The sequence below is a fragment of the Syngnathoides biaculeatus genome, chromosome 23, assembly GCF_019802595.1.
Source record: "Syngnathoides biaculeatus isolate LvHL_M chromosome 23, ASM1980259v1, whole genome shotgun sequence".
In the NCBI taxonomy this organism is placed as follows: domain Eukaryota; kingdom Metazoa; phylum Chordata; class Actinopteri; order Syngnathiformes; family Syngnathidae; genus Syngnathoides; species Syngnathoides biaculeatus.
In genome coordinates, this window is record NC_084662.1 from 10979612 (window position 1) to 11000819 (window position 21208).

Here is a 21208-nt window from a genome sequence, read left to right on the forward strand (position 1 = left end):
TGAGCCAGGCGTGCTAAATGTTTCATTTAAAACAATAATCCAACCAGCCAAAAAAGCAATTTACTCCACCAGTCCCTGGTGGAAACAAAAAGGAGCCGATTGCTGAGCGCTTAGTCATGCTCGACTATTTTGATTTATCAGAACGAACAATATTGACCAAGTGGAGGGATTTGCTCGTGCTGCTTTCCAGCTAAAATGGATGAAAGCGCACAGTTGGAGACGGGCCGGAGTTGAGTCGAGCACTCTGCCGGGAGCCCGTCCTGAATTATTGCGCGAGTGAGAGCGGAGAGGCCTGGAGCTGTTTTGGCTGGTGGGGGGAAAAAAAAAAAAAAAAAAAAAAACTCGCCGCTGGGGTCAGAAGGTGGCAGCCAAGCATGTGGCGGGAGCGCAGGCGATGTATCGAGCCTTCTGCAGCAGGCACATCGCGGCGCGGCGACACCGCACAAAAACCGACGCACTAAACACACAAGACAGACTCGCTTGTGTCCTATTTAGCAGTTGGTCCCCAATCTACGGGCCGCGGGACGATACTGGTTCACGCGGCAATTGGTACCGGGCCCCAAACAGTGAGTGAACAAAAAAAAATATTTTAGGGCTCAAAAGTGAATCCTCCTTGTGCTTGTTTTGCAGGATTACACTTTTAACTTTTTTCATATATTTCTTTTTTTTTCTATTATTATTTACTTACTTATCCTCATACTTTGTACTCAATATGTATGTATTTCTACTCACAATTGCAGATTTGCTTTTAAAGCTGGTTTAAAATGACTACATATATATATATATGTGTGTATATATTTTATTATTATTATATATATTATTATTATGTATTAAAAAACATTATTTTATTTTTTTACTTTTGATGATGATTATATTAGCGAGCTCACTACAATTGAAATCATTTAAATTAATTAATTAGCCACTTTTGGGCCGGCACGGTTGTTCAATCGGTAAAGTGTTGGCCTCACAGTTCTGAGGACCCGGGTTCGATCCCAGCCCCACCTGTGCGGAGTTTGGAGGTTCTCCCCGTGCCTGCGTGGGTTTTCTCCAGGCGCTCCGGTTTCCTCCCACATCCCCAAAATATGCAAAATAAATTGGACACTCTAAATTGCCCCAAGGTGCGATTGTGAGTGCAACTGTTTGTCTCGATGTGCCCTGCGATTGGCTGGCAACCAGTTCAGGCTGTACCCGGCCTCCTGCTCGTTGACAGCTGGGACAGGCTCCAGCACGCTCCGTGACCCTCGTGAGGATAAGCGGGAAAGAAAATGGATGGATAGCCACTTTTGAGCCCATTATTTATTTCCTTCTTCCTCTATTGAGTTATCCACAGGGGTGATGCACAACCAAGCGGGTGAAACCAGACGTCCAGCAACTTGGTGATTGGTTTAATAGGCGTGCCTTTGTCGCTGACACATCCATTTCCTTCAGGTGCAACCGAGGTTCCGCTATCGTATCTTCATCAGCCGCGCTAACGTCGCCATCAGGGTGCGTCCGGCCAAAACGAGCAACGGAAGCAACTTTGACACGCTTTTGTGCCGTTGATGAGTTCGCGGGCAACACGTCAGCGGTTGGCCCGGGTGTATCTTTGGGGCCCTTATCGGCGTATTAGTTTCACGGATAACTTGGAACTAATTAATCAGGGGAACGGAGGGAAGTGATGGGACTTGCTTCTGTCTCCATTTGTCCTCACAGGAAGAGGTCGAAGAGGCGGAGATAAGTTTGGAGTATTTCTCGATTCAGGAGGCTGCATCGTACACGCGTAATCTGTTTTGTTTTCTTTGAATGACTGAAGATGCTCTGCAGGATCTCATTTCAATGCAAAATAGCCCAAATGTCATTTAGCTCCCCTCAACAATTCTCCCGATGCTCAAATAATTGCTTCGATACAATCTCGGCATTTCATCTAATAACTGCCGGCCGGGGGGGGCCTTCCGGTGCAGCGGTGCAAATCCACGTCCTTTAATTCATAGTCAGAAAATTTGCTAAAAAATACAAAATTAAGAGAAATTGGTTGGTTAGACAAGAAAACGTTTCAATAGTTACTTGTTTCTTATGTGAAAAAAACATTTTACGAGAATTACATCAAAATATTGAAGGGAATTGTCAGTAATATAATTTAAAGAGCAACTGATCTTATTATTTGCTAAAAACATGATGGTTAATACTACGTACTGGAAACCAATCTGACTTTTTTTTTTTTTTGGGGTGGGGGGGTCTGAAAAAACCTGCCATGCGCTGAAGCCGCAATAGGTGAAGTGCGAAGTAGAGGGGGATTACTGTAGTAGTTTCTGGACATTTTGATTTCATTCTTGTCATTGTAAAGCTTACGTTTTCCAATAACTAACAAAGCCTTTATTGTTAAAAAGTTACCGTAATTCCCGGCCTACCAAGCGCACCTGGTTATAAGCCTCAGCAAGTACAATTGTAAAGGAAGTACCATTTGGTACATACATACGCCGCAGCTGTGTAAAAGCCGCAAGTGCCCTCATTGAAACACGAGATATTTACAAAGAATGACGGTACACAGTGTTTAACGCTAGCGCTGCCGCGCTAACACAGCCGGTTAAAAACAAAAAAAAACCATACCGATTAAAATCACTGCAACACGGCAGTAACGTGGTAGTGCAGCCCTAACAGGGCCAGACCAGTAAAAGTCACTTCCTCAGCACATATATTCCACCCGTCTCACGCTTACCTTTTCCGCTGGAGTGCCCCCTTGCGGCCGTTAGAAAAAATGCGCAAATTAGCCGCATCACCGCATAAAACGCAGGGTTGAAAACGTGTGAAAAAAGTCACGGCTTATGGGCCGGAAATTACGGTACATTTAGTCTTGTAATATTACTCTTTCTGAACTTCAGGTACCATTTTTATTTAGTAATTGTTTTTTTAAAATTATTATGATGGTTCTTGCAACCCTTGTGAGGATAAGCGGCTAAGAAAATGGATGGATGGATTGTGATGGTTTTAAAAATGATTATTATGCTAATCGTTCCAAAAAAAATTGTTTCCACTGAAATATGTGAACACGTTACCTGGGATTAGTAATTCAGGTTTTAGGGTGCATCGGTTTTTAGGAACAAAATGAAGTCCAACTATGCCTCGAAATCTGACTGTGTTAGCTAAAAGGCTCAGTCATCATCCATGCCACTGAAATGACTTTAACGTTTTTATTTCGCCACAAGCGGACAAAGAGAATAAGACTAAAAGGTTGACCGTGCCCCGCGAATGCAAATTTCGGCCAAAGGACTCTCCGGCCTCGGCAGTCGGCGTTTGCGCACCGTTCGGAGCGCGTCGTTTCCTCATTTTCACTTGGATGTGCGGAGGAATAACTCACGCAAAAATGTATTAGAGGAGATGATACAGGCGGGCGCCTGCGGGGTTCACGCCACGCGATTAGCATCATGTACCCGCTCGCGTGGCTTTGAGGAGCAGGCGCGGGTCTCGGGACCCCTGACGCGCGACTCCGTCCACGTGGACGGCTCCAGGCTTTTGCGTCTTCGTCTGCGCTCCGGCGGGTCGGATCGTGGCGGTTTATTTCCCGATTCGCAGCGTGATCGCTCGTGAAAGTGTCTCGTTAGAAACGGCGGCAATTAAACTCGCCGTGGCGCCGTTTCGACAACCCCTGCATTTTATTTCACATTTGCATCAGATTAAATGCCCAATGTCACGCTGGGCAAATCCAAAGCGGCCATTTTTGGGATGAAAAGCCTCTTAAGTGTGACATTTTTTTCCATTTTATTTTATTTTTTGTCATCACATACATTTATTTCATGGCTGTTTGCTGGAAAACTTAATGTGTTGGTCATGCAAATAGGAAAGTCATAATTAGTGTCAAAAAACTATGTTGAAGTGATCCATCTCAACTATTTCAAAGCTTTTTATTTTCTTGAGGAACTGTTTAGCCAGAGTTGCTAGCAAAGATTATGGAGCATCATTGCTCACTGTGTGTGTAAAGCATTGGCCTCACAGTTCTGAGGTCCCGGGTTCAATCCTTGCCCCCACCTGTGTGGAGTTTGCATATTGTCCGCAATGCTTGTGTGGGTTTTCTCCGGGCAGTCCGGTTTCCTCCCACATTCCAAAAACATGCAATATTAATTGGACGCTCTAAATTGCCCCGAGGTGTGATTGTGAGTGCGGCTGTTTGTCTCAATGTGCCCTGCGATTGGCTGGCAACCAGTTCCGGGGTGTACCCCGCGTCCTGCCCGTTGGGATAGGCTCCAGCACTCCCCGTGACCCTCGTGAGGATAAGCGGCAAAGAAAATGGATGGATGGATGGATGATATTAATATGGTTTGCAATCATATTTTGTGTTTTATTTCTGGTTTAAGATGTTTATATTGTCAGTTTTAAAGATCTGCTCTGCCAAGATCATGTTTCCAACAGAACAGCAGCGTGTTTACACGCAACCGTCAGTGCTAGCACTAGCTTGCTAGGCTACATAATGTTTTGTTCATGGCTTGCGAGCCGGATCACACTTCAAAGTATTAGCCGACGCGATCAGGCCAATAAAATCGGTGTAAAGTCTGTTACGGTGTGACAGCGCACATTTTGGTTTTGTATAATTTGCTAATGTTTGGTATCACGTGTGTACGGTACGGTATGGTGCTAGGAGTAATTCCAATTGTTTTGTTTTTTTTTTCTGTCAAATGGAGGCAAACTGATTGCGGCACCTTTTCGGGAAACGCCGTGTATAATTCCGCATGTTCATTAGGTGAAAGACCACGACGTGGGGGTGCTAATTCAAACCACCCACTTTTGGGCTAAACGCGGCGGCTCCGTTTAAGAGCGGCGCTTGCTCGTGTCAAAGCATCGTGACATTAATTATTTTGTTTGCATCAGGCGCTAGATAACATCCTCATTTGTACCCTCGCAAATACGATCACACAAAAAGCAAAAGACGGGAAAAGCAGCTTTTCGAGGCGCGCACGTTGATTGCCAATTAGAGCGCCCTGACGCGCTGTCGTGGTTCAGGGTCTTGGGAACAAGTATTGACGCCTCGGGGGGTCTCTCGCTGCATCTTTGTCTGCTTCTTTTTTTTGATAGAGTGCATTTGTGGTGCAGCCGAGTGGGGGGGGGGGTGAAAGTAGAAATAAATCCTCCTCTTGAATTGTTTTCTAACAAGAAGCTACTTTTGGAATGCAAATTGCCGACCAGATTGATTCCCCGACAGTGCTTCCGAGCGCTCCGTCAAATCTCGGATCGATGCATCGACCTACAAGACGCGCGTCAAAATTCTCTCCAAATCGTCAACGATGTTAATCTCACTCTCACAGGTCTCACCCGTAAAAACGAAAGCGACGCGTGTTAGTTTGCGGTGCGCGAGGAAATAAACACGAGGCGGCCGTGCTGAGTCACTTTTCCGCCGGCTGGGGAAGATGAACATGAAATATTCAAGTGGCTTTCTTGATCTTTTATGAACTGTGTCTTACAGAACGCTTCTCTTTAGCGGGAGCGTGCGTCCGCATTTAGCATTGCTTGAATATGAAATGTGCAATTAGCGAGACGAGTCGGGAGCCTCGGGGGGTGCCTCGCACTTTCCAGTGCGGCCGCGCAGCTGCTGGGGGTATTCATCAATTCATCCATCATATTCCGATAGGATGTGAGTTTCGCTTCGGATGAGCCGGGGAAACATTTCCCCGCCGTGAGAACAAAACAAAACAGAAAGCTAAATCCTTTTTTAATCCCTTTAAGCATACACCGTAAAGCATTGATCACTGCGATACATATCTTAAGCTACACCGTATTGCTGTGACGTGCTATGTCATACTAATACATGATATTAGCATTTGTATCATGTTGTATTAAATTCTGCTCCAATACGGAACAGTTCAATTACGTTGTTGTTATTCCGCGCTACTGTCACTGTTTAGCCGGTGATAGCATTTGTCAGTGCTTTGCTAGGCTAAGTCAGTTTGTGCTATGCTATGATGGGACTGTTTTAGTATTGGATGCTACAATGCTATGCTAGCCTTAGATTGTAGTAGTTTGGGCTACTGTACGTATAAGTCAATGACGTCACACACCTTCCGGTTTAGAACGCGGTCGCCATTCTGGTCGGGTGAATTTGGGCAAACAAACCGTAAAGGCGTATGAATGGGGGCGCTCAAACGAAAGTGGTCTTTCATTCGACTGTCAGCTGTGATCGAGAACCAGTGCGAGAAACGGGAGCAGTTAGCAACCAAACGGTGACAACTGTGACTGTCTCGTATTAGCAGAGCCGATGGAGCAGCCAAGTCATTCCTTATGTCCGAGTTTGCTCGGAGCAGTTTGTTCTCGGTAAGTATTGGATACCTTTTAGATTTTCACACCTACTTACCAATAACTAAGTTCTTTCGGGCCAAGGGCATACATAATACTCGTGTCTGAATGCAGTCAATGTGTCTCAAAATTCGCATTTTCCGTTTTATTATAATAAGTTTGCAGAAAAAAACGAGTTACCGCACCGCGAGCTGTTTCGTGAGTTGTGTTAAAAATGTAGCCGTGGACACGGAGAAAGAGGTGCGGGCTCCACTTGGGACTCGTCCCCATCGAACCTCTCTCTCTCTCTCTCTCTCTCTCTACCTCTCGATAACAAAAATGAAAATAATCATCTACACCTCTTTCGTTGGTATAATCACCATAGTTTAACACAACGCTGACTGTAATCACGCGATACATATTTAAATTGTATTGTGCGGTCGACCAGCCTTAGCAGTGTGGAGACACTGGGTGATAGTTGACCATGTCTGGATAGGTTACTGACGCCCACAGTTCGAAATTCTTGCATTTGTGTTCCTCCAAGACATATGGGTCGATATTGTCGATCAAAGCGCCCTTCTTGTCGTAATGCTTTCTTGAAACATCGAATGAGCCCTGATAACTTTCCAAAAGTCTTTTTAGCCATTGTGCGTCACTTTTAACAGTTGTACGAACATTTGTGTAACTCCGGTCTGTATGCAAAAGCCGTAGAGTGAACGGGGCGTCAGTAGAGTGAACCCATCCAAAATGGCCGCATGCCCCGGGATGTAGTCACATGGTCAAAAACGGTCTATAGCGAGGCAAAGGCGTTTAAAGGGTGAGTTATTTACTTTGTATTAGTCTGTTTATATTTCACAGCTCTCAACTTTGAGAAATGACTAATTTTACATCCAAAGTTTATTACTGGAACGTCTCCTGATACTCCCCCCCCCCCACCTCCCCTCCTTCTGCGATGTCGTTTGAAATCCAGCGATGCCTTGAGGCATCCGCGGCACAAACACATCACACATCCTTGAGTAAACAAAAGACCACGCTAGATTAGAATAGTACGGAATGGGGAAAACAAACCAAATGAGCAGAAATATTTGGGTTTGATGGCGAACCTCCGGGAGAACCGTAATAATTTGTGTTTAGGGAATTATATATGGACATCTTGTTCAAAGTTATTTGTTATCATATATCTTTGTATTCCCGTTGTGTTTTACTGCATTCCGATAGAAGCTGATAGGATGTAGCCCAAATAAATACTGTAAGTTTTCGTCGGCGTTACACTTTTTGGGGAATGCACGAGAAAACGGGCAAACTTACAAGGCTGAAGCCCAAATACACCCCCCACCACCACCACCCCCTCCGTCAAAACATTGACGTTGATCTTCTAACCCCAAAACACTGTCGAAAGCTAAAAATGGAAGAAAAACATTTCACAAGAAAACAATAACACTTGAATTATCCTCGAAGAATCTGTTGATGACGTATTGGACGGCGTAGGTGTTCCTATTGTTGTGTCCAGGAGGACGGAGGGAAAACGCGACGGTTTCTTTTCATTAAGTGTAAATTAAATGGAACATTCCCCCAGGTGGGCTTGCAACTTCACCGCCGTTTGATTTATTAGCGCCGGGGACAAAAGTCCAGAGGCCGCGCAGCAGATGAGCGTCCCAATCCCGATAGCCGGGCAGCACGTCCGATCGGAAACGAGCCCGATCCGTCAGGGGAGCATCGAAGCCATTAGTCGTTATCAGCCCGAGAGCGTGCGTGTCCTGCGCTAGCCGAAGCGGCGCCGGGCGAAGCCCCGGCCGACCGGGATCGCCGTCGCGGGAGAATCCCGACGCAGTCGTACAGCCCTCCCGTCGGCTCCCCCGAGCGTCCCGTCTCTCCTCCTCCTTCGGCCTTGGCGGCTTTTTCGGCCAGTCGACTCCACACGAAAAGGGGGAGGACCCAGATCGGGACAGCAGAACCCCGACAAGTCGGACCTCAAGTATGACTGAGCGAGGTTTTGCGCTGAAGTGCCACATTTGATTCATTTGTAGATATGGTAGATTTTTTGGGATATATTTCGTCATGGTAAATGTGTATGAATGCACTGTCTAAGATGTGGAAAAAAAGGTTACTGTAAAAGAATATTTATATAAATTTATAGTAATTTAATAGGGATGTAAAATACTTTTTAAATAACGTTTGGGTTGGTAAATAATCAATTGTAAATGTGTGTACAAAAAGTTATACACAGACAAATAAGTTTCCCATCCCCATAAAGTAACTAATGTACACATTTTTGTTTTGGGTTTTTTAATACTATTTTGTTTTAGTTTTTTAATTGTTTTATTATTTATTATTATTGTTATTTAGATTATTTTTATTATTATTTTATTCTACATGTAGCGACTATCGATGCTAATCGTTAGCCCATCTATGGCATTTTGCATTAGGCTAGCGAAAGGCAGTTATTGTATTGTATCTTTTAAACTGCACTATCTATGCCAGTGCCGTATATTAACCATAGAAACTAGAGGGGGGAATGTTGATATTTTACGTGCAAACCTTTTTTGTGACATCTCTGTTTATTGATGTGCAATGTTTTTGTCGTCTTTGTCACAATACGCGACTTGATTCGACACGTTTGTGTCTATGTGCTGCGTGCGGCCTCCACGGAGGAGTTCCGCCGTCGTAAGACGGCTTCAGGTTGCGCGCGTGTATCTTAACACCTTTGCGTGTCTGGTTCCGCATTCAATTTAGACGCAGCTGTAAATGTGAGCGAGTGATTTCATGCGCGTTAACTACATCGCGCGCGGCTGTATATTAAAGCCATTAAATCCACGCATGCACACGTGAGGACGTTTTGGGGTTTTTTTTTCCCCTCTGTTTCACTTGTTCTTGGATAGAACACAAGAGTGCGACGGTCCAAATCCCCAGACGGGACCTTTTAAAGAAGGCGGATGAACAAATGCAATCAGACGCGCCAGTTGAGAGCTCCCTTTGGCTTCTGGTGAAACAATACACACTTGATTGCAAGTGACAGTGCTATGATTCAGTCCTCCGAGACACAATTTCAACATATTAAACACAATCCGGGGTTGGTTTATTTCCATTATCGATACACTTGAAGGCGGCACGGTGGATCAGGTGGCAAAGCGTTGGCCTCACGGTTCTGAGGACCCGGGTTCGATCCCGGCCCCACCTTTGTGGAGTTTGCATGTTCTCGTTGTGCCTGCGTGGGTTTTCTCCGGGGCAGTCCGGGTTTTCTCCCACAACCCAAAAACATGCAACATTGATTGGACACTCTAAATTGCCCCAAGGTGCGATTGTGAGTGCGGCTGTTTGTCTCCATCTGCCCTGCGATTGGCCGGCAACCAGTTCAAGGGCGTACCGGGCCTCCTGCCCGTCGACAGCCGGGATAGGCTCCAGCACTCCCCGCGACCCTTGTGAGGATAAGCGGCAAAGAAAATGGATGGATGGATACACTTAATGCCATTCACTCAATGTTTTGCCCTGAAAATGACTGTCGCCAACTCACGCAGGTTTTTGCAACACGCACACTTTTGTTGCCATTGTTGTTTACATAATCCCTTTCTATAATCCCAAAAGAAAAATGAGTTTTTTTTTTTTTTTATGTGAGGGGGGGGACCCCACCGTCAAATATGTTCTGCCGCCAGCAGGTTGTGGTAGTTAGGAAACGAGACCAGCTGTTTTGCATACAGACCAAAATGCTTTGTAAAAAGAAAAAACTTCAAAAACGACAGGAAGTTGCAAGTTGCATTAGTGCCATGCTAGTTGTTGACGTTCACATTGGCATGCTGCCGTTTTCGTACGGATTAAAATTTCGATGTGCTGTCAGAAGCATGTCGCTAGCTGTCGGCTTCTTGACCCAAAGACCAAGCTGCGCTGTGTTCACAGACAAAAACATTTCCACATTTATAGTACCTCAATACTCCTCTGTACCGTCACGGAAAATCTGGATTCACGACCACTGAATTGGGACTGAGCTCCATCAGCGCTTTGATGCGTCGTCGTCAGAATGTGTATGTTAGCCGGCTAGGCTATAAATAAAACAATTACCGTAATTCATGGCCTACAGAGCGCACCTGGTTATAAGCCTCAGCCAGTACATTTGTAAAAGAAATACCATTCGGTACATACATACGTCACAGCTGTGTAAAAGCCGCAAGTGCCCACATTGAAACTCGAGATATTTATATAGAAATACAGTACACAGAGAGTTTAACGCTAGCACCGTCGTGCTAACGCTAATGCCGCGCTAACAGGGCCGGTTAAAATAAACACATACCAGTAAAAATCACTGAGACACGCCAGTAACACGCTAGCGCAGCGCTAACATCGCCAGACCAGTAAAAGTCACTTCCTCGGCACATATATTCCACCAATCTCACTCTTACCTTTTCCGCTCGAGTGCCGCCTTGCGACCGTTAGACAAAATCCGCAAATTAGCCGCATCACCTCATAAACCGCTGGGTTGAAAGCATGTGAAAAAAAAGTCACGGCTTATCGGCCAGAAATTACTTGAATTAGTTATGATTGATATTTGTTCACTCTTTAGCATTGGGTTGGTAAAAGCAGACAAAATCCTGCAGAATAGCTGGTTTAGTGGAAAAAGCAACATAATTAAGTGAAAAATAGTAAGCTAGCGTGGTTAGCTTGAGGACAGTGGCAATAAACACTAACACATAAGATCGTTTTTATTATTTATGTTTACTAATTATTATCTTGGCGTTTGAAGCGCCGTCACGGCAGATGAAGACAGTCATTTACTAACTCAAAGTTGATTTTCCAGCGCAGTTGCTGCCCAGCGTGAAACATGCTCCAATTAGCATTCGTAGCGGCCGCCATGGGCACAACAGCTAACGCTGAAATGGTCTCCTCGCATGGTGAGATTTAAGATTTAACTTTATTTAAATTTTTAAGGTGGGCAGGTGTCAAGTGTAACAGCGAACGTGGCAGAAAATGTTTTACATAGGTTTTAGCCCTAACCCTAACCCTTTATTTCCAAATTACAGTACTTTTATACCATTAGCGCTAAGGTGTTATGTCATTTAAAAATACTTTTTTTCCTGAGGCGCTACAGTACATTTTACTGCATTGAAGAAAAAAAAACTTACATTATAAGCCTTAGTTGAATAAACTTTTCCCCAAAAAAAGTTTTGCAGCCCTTTCCAGCCCTAAAGCATGCAGTCTTGTGAAAAGCACAATACTGATCTCTAGTGGACAAAATGTGTAGTTACATGTGCTGTCCCATCATTAAAAGTCATGAAATCGCTCGCTCAACCCCGCACTGATTAAAAGATGATTAACTACTTAGAAGACCAGCCAAAATCCGATCTTCTGTTATCAAACGTTAGCACCACTTTATCCAATCAAGTCTTTAAGCGGGAGTCCTATGGAGGCTCCCCCAAGTCTTTTGTCCACGAATAAACGGTCGCTATCCACTCACTCGTAAACAAACGCCGACACTAAATCCTCCCAAGATCATGCAAGGCTCGTTATTCCCACACCAAGCAGTCGAACGCTCACAACACAACACTTGAAAATGTGCTCACCAAAGACGCGTTCGTCAAATTAAAAAAACAAAAAAAACAACACAGCAATATTAAGTTTTTGTGCGATAGAAAAATAACATGCAGGTCAAAATATAGTATTTTTCTGGAATTAATGGCAGTTAGTTAAAAATTGTCTTCATGTTGAAATTGTTTAAAAAAAAAAAAAACAAGCATAAACTTGATTAAAACTTCTACTTTGGTGCACTTTGACACTGGGCGATCGCTCATAAACTAGGGTTAGAAATTTCATATTTTCAGTTTTTATATCTGTGTAATGATGAATGAAATATTGTCATTGATTACAGCACAAAATGTGCTACAATAAATTTGGAAGTGAATGTCAGAATCAAGACTCCAAGGCAAGGGTGCCCAGACTTTTTTCTTTTTTTACCCCAAGATCTACTTCTCAAGCAGGCAGCCTCTCGCGATCGACGGGGGGGACGACGTTATTATTATTATTGTTATTGACGATGATGTGAAACGACGCTTGTCGAACTACATTGTGCGAAAAGTGACTGCCGTATGGTCATTTGGGATTTTAGTTCGCTCACTTTACTCCTTCTCAGCTTGCTTTTCGGCGGAATGTCGGTGTCGTATTTTCCGTAAACCACGGGTGTCAAACTCAAATTCACAGCGGGCCAAAATTTTAAATCGAACAAAGTCGCGGGGCCGAGGTTGGACAAATGAACCTTTTAATATCGAACCGAACAAGTGCGTAATACCTGTTTTAATACCGGCGGGCCAGCTCTAATATTAATTTGAAATTGCCATATGGCCCGCGGGCCAGAGTTTGACACCGAGGCCATAATACATATACATACAATACATATTTCACTCCGCTGGCAGACGAACTTCGGCTGATGTCTTTTTTTTTTTAATTTTGCCTCGGCACCGTCGCGATCGACGCATCGAGCACCCCTGCTCTCAGGCCTCGCCTCACTGGCCTTAAAACAAGAATTGTAAAAGTCTTCCGAGACAATAATGCTCCAATTTGAGATGAATTCACAACGTGTTTATTATGTTGGTATAATCTTCCCGTTTTGATTGACATAAATGTGATCTGATTGGGAGGATGTCAATTTTGACTTCCACCTAGTGAACGATTGACTTTTCCACTTTACAAGTGAGTGGCGGTATCACTTGATCAAAGTGTCTGAGACAAACCCCCGCCCGTCCTCTACATTTCTTCAGCCCCCCTCACAAAAAAGAAAAGAAAAAAAAACCTCACCAGTCTTATCTCTACCGCTGAGATCCCCCTCGCATACAATTAAGACCCCCCCCCCCACTCCACCCTTGACCATTAGCATGAGCACAATAAGCCGCACGGAAGAGGGAAAAACACACAAAACCTCCGTTAAAAGATGAGCGTTTGCACGTCGTACGCATGCTGAGTGGTTCGCTCTCAAACTATGGTGGCCTTCGGGTCCAGTTTTGCAGGATTTAAAAAAAAATAAATAAAACAAATTCCACTCTAAACTGAAGCCAAATTGTTGATGTTGGCACATATTTTCCCAGCTTACAGCGGAGTTTGCCTTCGACCTCTGACTGGAAATAAATACAAACAAGTTCTGAGGCACTTTTTTTTTTTATTTTTATACAAGGTGAGGACAAATATGTAACACTGGATGTAGAGAAAAAAAATAGGTAGTCTTGAAACATTCAGGCGTCTTTGGAATAACCACAAAGGTGCGTTTCGGTAAAAATGGTACATTCACAGTGTGTTGGTCTTTGGTACAAGCCCCAATAGTATCTAAAAAAATAAAAAAAAAAAAAAAATTAAAAAAAAGAAGGAAAAACCCTGGCTCATACAAACAATCCAAATGATATGCAACGATAAAAGTAAAGGGTGCCCGGTACGGTGCCTAGCAGGGAGTCCGGGCTTTGAACTGCCTTTTGCCCGCGGGTCTCCGGCACGCCCGTGCAAATGTTCCGACCGCGGGGAACGTGGCGGGCTTCAGCCGTGCACCAGCGACACCCCGTGGTGCAGAGCCCGCTTCCACATGTAGTAGGTGGAGCGCGGGGTGAAGGGGAAGTAGGAGCGGAACTCCTTGAACGTGGGGAAGGACTTCTCCTCGAAGCGCCGCTGCAGAAACAGCTTGGCCTTGGCTTTGAAGTTGGCTAGAGCCACGACGTCCACGACCACCCTCTGCTTGTCCGGCGAGGAGCCCGCCGGGCCGCGGGCGGGGTGGGGCGCGCCGGATCCGCCGACGTGCGGGGGGACCTCTGCCGCCTTGCGGCTACCTCGGAAATTGACTAAGGCTGTCGGCCTTTCCTCGATGTCCCACGCGTTGACCTCCGACGCCATCCTCTTTTTGTTACCGTTACGCCACAGCCAGAAGAAGCAGAGGGACAAAGTTGGGAACCTGAACTTGAACTTGCTCAAGGACAATTTGGACTTCCGGACCAGCAGCTTGGCGACATCTCTGAGCTGTTTCTTACTCATGTACGCCAGCTGGAAACTTCTGTGCTTCCGCCTCCAGATCTTGGTCCGTGAAGCCGTTTCCCCGATGTTGTGCAACACCGGAGAGATGCTTTTGGGACTTTGGCTCTTGTCGGCGTCCGAGCTGTCGGAGCTGCTGGCTTTGTAGCCTCCGTTGAACAGCAGGGCCTCCCTCCTCCAGTTGTAGTACGTAGACCTGGAGATGCCGGGGAAGTTGCGCTTGAAAAGCCTGAAGGGGAACGAGGCGTTGGTAGCGATGCAGTTCTGCAAACACCGTTTGGCTTGCTGCATGTGGGCCACGCTCTGGGCCCGCTCCAGATCCAGAGGCCCCAAGCTGAGGCCGAACATGCCGGCCACGCTGTCTTGCTGGTCCGACTCGTCCTGTCTGAGTTCAGGGGAGGACCAGGCTTCCTGCTCCGTGCTCTCGCCGGGGCTGATCTCGCCCGTGGACGACGACGTGGAGAAGGTTCCGCCCGACTTGAGGAGCTCCTGCTTCCAGTTGTAGTAGGAGGACCGGGAGATTTCTGGGAAGAACTCTTTGAACTGGTGCAGCGGAATGAGCTTCCCTTCCAGGTAGCACGCCTGCAGGAAGTACTTGGCCTCGTAGCGGGCTGTGGACTTCTTGCAGTGCTCCTGAGACTGCCTCTTCCAGCGGTAGAAGGTCCTCTTTGTGATGTTGTACTTGTCCTTCAGACTTGGATAGGAGAACTTGGAGTCTTGTTTCACGGGCTCCTCGCTCTTCGACGCAAAGTCGCTCACGTGGACCAGCGCCACGAAGTGATCGGGTCGGAACAAAGTCTCCGATTGCAGCTCGCCGGACCACATGATGTGAAAGGTTTGAGGCTCGTGCTCTTTGGGGCAAGTCCTGGGCCGGATGACTCGGTTGAAATAGGACCGGATCTTGTGGTTGAACATGGGGTAGACGGAGTAGATGTTGAGCTGAAGCACAGACGCCAGCGCGTACACGTGCCACATGTTGGCGTACGAGTCCGGGAAGCACGAGGCTTTGACGTCGGCGTCGAAGATGGCCTCCAGGACGCTCGCCGACAGGTTCAGCGTGGCCTCGCACTCCTCGGCCGAGAGGCTGAAGCGGACCGCCTGGAGCATCATCTTGGAGTCGATCATCCCGGACAGGTAGTACCGCTTCCACAGGACCATTTCCACGACCGTCCTCACCTGATGGTTGGGGGAAGACAAAGGAAAAAAAAAAAAAAAAAAAGAAAAGAAAAAAAAAGAAAAATAAACTTTTTTTTAAAAAAATCCCAGCACTTGCACGGTGGGTGGGCAAGGTTCGGCCCGCGGGCCACAAGTGGCCCTCTCTGTTGTTTAATCCGGCCCGCTGGACATTTACATTTTGAGGAGTCCTGTAATATTTGGTACATTCACTTTGGTGTTTTTACCAAAAATGGATAGATTTTTTTGTAAATACATAAATATATATATTATTAAAATGAACAAATTTGTATTTGAACTAAATACAATAAAAGAGCATTAAAATGAATTATTACATTAGCTTCTTTATTGTCAGTGGGGTTTTTTTTGTTTCATCAAAATATCTAACCATGTTTTTTGTTCAATAATTTAATTGACATGGAGTATCATAACCAATACAATGAAGGAATATTGGTAAAACAATTATATAAAATATATTAAAATTATAACAATACATCAGCATTATTATTAAATGCTGTTTTGTTTTAAAATATCAATTCAGTTATCCCAAAGTGTTTACGTGAATCCTAACATTAGTGAAATTAAAATTGTTTCATTTATGTTTTGATTCAATTAGGTCAAATGATATTTTACAAAGAGCGTGAAATGTGTCACTTTTTAAATTACCTCTCATTAAATTCATTAAATGAAATATTTTTGTACAAATGATACAAAAGTAAAAAACAAAAACATTATTATTAAATGAAATGAACTATCGTACGAATGAGGATCCGTCAAATGGTTGCCCACCCCTGATTTAGCGCTACGCCTCTTGGTGCTGTCCCCCTGACACCCGGAACCCAAACTTGGTCAAAGTCGACGGGAACCTGCTGACGGGCCCTCACCTGCAACTCCAAGCTCAGCCCACTGTTGCCCACCAGCAGCATGCTGGCGGCGTCGAACAGCAGGTTGCCCTTTCCTTCGCAGCGCAGCGGCACCAGGTCGGCGGGGGCGTCCCGCGGGTACAGGCCCCGGGCCACGTCGTCCACGCCGGCCCACTCGGGGAAGCTCCGGCAGGGCAGGCGCGGCAGCGGGATGGGAGCCAGGAGCCGGTCCACCTCCAGGGCTTTCAGGACCAGCGCGTCCAGCCCCGAGCTCTCGGTGGCCTCCTGGAGCTCCCTCAGGACGGACAGAACCACCTCGTTCCTCTGGATCATGACTGTCGGAGATCACAGAAGCTGGAAAACGGTTTTCAGACGCATCGAGGACTTTTCCTCATGGAAATGAACGGACACGTCGTCTGTTCTACCCAACAAAATTATTTTTTGTACCTACCTCTACCTCATTCAAAACAAAGTGTTGACATTCCTTGGGCACCAGGAGGCTGTAGAACATTTACTTCAAGATATAAATAAAGAATACGATCACAACTGCTATATAATCTGCATTAAGGATATGTGCCTGCAAGTATGAGCTATTAAGTATTGTCTGTCCACGTGGGTTGCTGCCCCATTTGTGTCACCGTCTTAAAAGGGTTACAACACGGTGATCTGAAACGGCACGTTTGTTAGCTCGTCTGTGGCGCTTTGGATAGTGTGTTAGCATTAAGCTAGCAGGCTTTTCTCGGAGAAAGTTTTGTGGTTAATTACATGTACAATATGAGTATGTGTGAGCTCTTTTTCGGTTTTTATCTTGAAAGGTTCTTCAGATGCTATATAATCTGCATTAATACTCGACGGTAAAAAATACACGCCTGGAACTATGATTTATTAAGTAATGCCTGTGCACGTGGGTTGCTGCCCCATTCGTGTCACCTTCTTAAAAGGGTTATGACACAGCGATAACAAACGGCAATTTTGTTAGCTCATCTGTGGCGTTTTGGATCGTGTGTTAGCATTAAGCAAGCAGACTGTTGTAAGACAAAGTTTTGTGGGTAATTACATGTACAATATGAGTACGTATGAGCTCTTATCTTGAAAAGTTCTTCAACTGCTATACAGTATAATCTGCATTAATACTCGACGGTAAAGAATACATGCCACGGTGATATTAAACGCCATTTTGTTAGCCCGTCCGTGGTGTTTTGGATAGTGTGTTAGCATTAAGCTAGCAGACTCTTGTCAGAGAAAGTTTTGTGATTAATGACATGTACAATATGAGTATGTACGAGCTCTTTTTCGGTTCTTATCGTGAAAGGTTCTTCAATTGGGTCATCGGTACTGTATGTTGTGGTACCACAGTTCCTACTTCCTGGAGAGCCCCAGTTGTGTCAGTCCAGTAAAACGGCGTGAGAAAACTCAAACGGGTCACGGGCAAATCACTCACCCAGATTCACGCTACATCAAGCCCCCGTGCTATCATTTCCACCCTTTTTTTTTCCATCTTCAAATAAGTTTAGGATGGATTTTAAAAAAAAAAAGTGTCTTTAAACAAGTTTGAGTGTGTTTTACTAAATTTACATTCAATGTAAATTCAACAGATATAGTGTATGGTGACAATTCATTTAAAACAAGAGCACGAGAGGTGAAATGGTCGTTTTCCAACCGGTTGATTCGCCTCTTATGACACAAAAATGATGATGATTATTATTATTTTAAGAATAAAGGAATTTTTAACTTTAACTCAACATTTGGTCGGTTAACTACTATTCAAAATGGACACCTCATACGAGGGATTGGAATGGTGTCACGAATACAAAAAACACAGTGAGACTCGATTCATACATTAATCAATTAAAACGAATCATTTTGGTTATGGTTGAAATTCAAAACATGCAAGCTAAATCACTGCTAGCTTGCAAACTCAGCCAGAAACGTGTGAAATTGTCGTTTTAACGACAAACAGTTGTATTTTGGTTAATCGGGCTGTATCATAACAACTGATAAATGTACACAATTTTCAAGTATATAGTGTATGTTTTATCGTAAAACGTAAGGTGGGAACCAATATTTCCTTTCCGCACGTTCGAAACCGCTCGTGCACCCCGAGAATCAAATCTTCTACTAAAACTAACAACAAAAACACGGCCGAGCGAAGTTTGAAGACGAATTCCGAAGACGTGAAAGATTCCAAACGCCCAAAAAGTCGCGAAAGCTTCGAAGGCAAACGTACCTGCGCAGGATGAGCTCACGTCGCGGAGGGATCGAAAGGTCGCAGTTTTAAAAGAAAAACAAAATCAATCTAAAGAAGAGTACTTTGGGTGGGAGTGTGTCGGGCATCCCCGGTGTAACCAAAATAACAAAAAATAAAAAGTGTGGCTTGCCTCGAGCGCGTCGTCACTCCATCGCGTGAGCCAAAGGTGACAGACAATTAAGCGCAGCTGGGGAAGAAAGAGCCTCAGGAAATTGTCCATCGGGGAAGAAACTGCTCCTCCTTCCTCCTCTTCTTCTTCCTCCTCCTCCTTCTCGTCCTCCTCCTCCTTCCTCCTTCTCGTCCTCCTCCTCTCCTTCCTCCTTCCTCCCACTTTCAGGACTGACTTGCAGTCAGGGTCAACTTCAATGTGAAGTGTGAACAAAAGGACACCCCCGGTGGGGGACTTTCGGTCGGATTAGTTGTTGTTTTGTCAGCGGTTCAAAGTTGTTTGTCAAACGGCGCTTGGGATTAAAAGTAAAGGCCACTCACTCCGTTACTCACATAAAATTCATTCAGCGGGGTTGGTCTCTGTAACGCTGCTTTGTTGTTCGCGTTTAAATACTCAAAAACCTTTTTTTAAATTATTATTATTATTAGTGTTATTCATATTTCATATGTAGTCTATGAAGATCAACAGAATGCGATCCATCCAGAGTTTGTCATTACCCCCTTTTTTATAGTCCAACTTTTTTTTTTTTTATCCATTCATCAGTAATGTTTGCCACTTATCCTCACGAGGGTCGAGGGAGGTGCTGGAGCCTATCCCGCCTGTCAACGGGCAGGAGGCGGGGTACACCCTGAAATGGTCGCCAGCCGATCGCAGGGCACATCAAGAGAAAACGGCCACACTCACAATCACACCGAGGGGCAATTTAGAGGGTCCAAGTAATGTTGCATGTTTTTGGGATCTGGGAGGAAAACGGGAGTGCCCGGAGAAAACCCACGCAGGCACGGGGGAGAACAGGGATCGAACCCATGTCCTCAGAACTGTGAGGACAACGCTTTACCAGCTGATCCACCTCAAGTAAACTTGACTATTGTAATAGTCTTCTGAGTGGGCTGCCCCAAAAAGAGCAGCTCCAGTTGTGACCGGAACAAAGCGGTCAGAGCATATAACTCCTGATCCACCGTGCCACCCATTTTTTTTTTAAATGGCGGTATTATAATATGTTAAAATATAATCATGTCAAATCTCTTGAATGTACGTACTGATTATCTTGTATTGTAGACTACAGTGCAGTACAGGGATACAAATGTAATTACTTCTGTATAACAATTCATCTTTCCCCATTGCAATTAAACAAAATGTGATTCATCTGTTTTAGCCGCCCAAAAATCAATCAATCAATCAATCAGCGTAACATATCTAAATACAATCTAAAGATTTAAGACAGTTTCTGCGTCATGATTAATTGCCGTGCCCAACTTGGCCACCGAGAGACTAAATAAGAGACGCTCAGTAAACTGCATAAACTATAATAACTCTTCGCAGAGTGAGTGTTGTCTGTCTACATGTGTTGCTGTCCTGTTTGTGTTCAAATGTCCATTACTTAAAGCGTGAGAAGGCCGCCACGTAGATGCTATTCGTTAGCCCGTCTATGACGTCTCCCGTGAGCTCGCAGACCTTCACGCAAAATGACGCGGTTGTGGGTTGTGACATTTTGCTAGGCGTTTCCAAATTTCCCATCTTTGCGTCATCTAAGCAGGAGTTAGACTGGCCCCATTTCAGCTCTCCCCTCCCGGCGTCCAGTCGCTGCGTTTCGTCCGCCCGGCGGCGCCGACGACTCCAGTCGAGGACGTCGCGCGGGTCGGATCGCGGCGTCATTCTACCGCACGCCGCTGCCATATTTCCTCAACCATTCTTCTGTTGATTTTTTTTTTTTTTTTAGCTACTCTTTTAATTGCGCTCAAGACACGTTTAGATGTTGTGCTTCACGTGATGACGGTCCAAAGGCCCAGTCCGGCTCTTAATCGGTTCCATCCCTGGCACTTCGGCTGGAATTGCACCTTCTCCTTTCCCTCGGCTGCCATTTTTTTTTTTTTTTTTTTTACTCTTTAATTAGGGTTTTGCTCTGTCGGCGGTGCGATTTTTGACCTCGCCGGGATTCGCGCAGCCGATTGCCGACCTGAAACGGGCCCGTGTACCTGGGCTAGCTCGATGTTGGTTGTCTGGATCCAGCAAAAGATGCCCCCCCCCCCACGCACAGGGAAGGCCGCTGACAGTATTTCCCGAAACCCTCACGCGAGGTCATTCGGTGCTCATCCAAACGGGCTTTGTTCCGGGGGGGGGGCTTTGTGCCGCGTGCACACAGTGGAGTGTGAGTTTCGTTTGTGGATTGGAGCGTAAAGTGTTCAGACTGGGCGTGGAGCTCATCCTCCACTTTTTTAACACCTCTCTCGCTCTCTCTCTCTCTCTCTCTCTACTGTCTTTTGCAGGCTTTCAGTCATCAAGGCTCTTTTGTTCCACACCCCCCCCCTGCCCCCCTCCCAAGTCACTCACACACACAAACAGCAGGGGACAGCAACATTTGGCCCCCACTGACCCATCAGACACGCCGGTGCCAGGTTCGGATGGGCTTCGCGGCTTTGACCTTATCAGCTGATTGCGTAAGCACGACGCGGACCTGCGCCGCGCGTGAGTTGCGCAAAACAGCGCGTGCAAGATTTTCCGCCGCTGAAATTGTTGCGGCGCGTGTCG

General features: G+C 45.5%; 1 protein-coding gene and 1 long non-coding RNA gene across 7 annotated transcripts in view; one reads left to right on the top strand and one right to left on the bottom strand.

The window, feature by feature from the left end:
• LOC133496464 (uncharacterized) overlaps window positions 1-21208 on the top strand; it is a 67537-nt gene that overhangs the window by 33735 nt on the left and 12594 nt on the right. For 2 of the 4 annotated variants that reach the window (XR_009793795.1, XR_009793796.1), the window contains exon 3: window positions 20947-21075. This is a non-coding gene — a long non-coding RNA (uncharacterized LOC133496464). Of the gene's footprint in view, window positions 1-20946; window positions 21146-21208 lie in introns of all 4 variants that reach the window. The other 2 variants (XR_009793794.1, XR_009793793.1) reach the window with 2 other exon arrangements.
• On the bottom strand, window positions 13196-18792 carry vrtn (vertebrae development associated). Of its 3 annotated transcripts, none has more exons than XM_061812077.1 (3): window positions 18641-18792; window positions 16284-16597; window positions 13196-15402 (listed from the first exon to the last, which is right to left on the bottom strand). In XM_061812077.1, the coding sequence occupies exons 2-3, from the start codon at window positions 16593-16595 to the stop codon at window positions 13741-13743; spliced, it is 1974 nt and encodes a 657-aa protein (XP_061668061.1). In that variant the 5' UTR covers window positions 16596-16597; window positions 18641-18792; the 3' UTR covers window positions 13196-13740. The 3 variants fall into 3 exon arrangements, with proteins under 3 accessions (XP_061668061.1, XP_061668060.1, XP_061668059.1); XM_061812076.1 differs by having other exon boundaries at window positions 16284-16616; window positions 18490-18790; XM_061812075.1 differs by having other exon boundaries at window positions 13197-15402; window positions 18490-18789.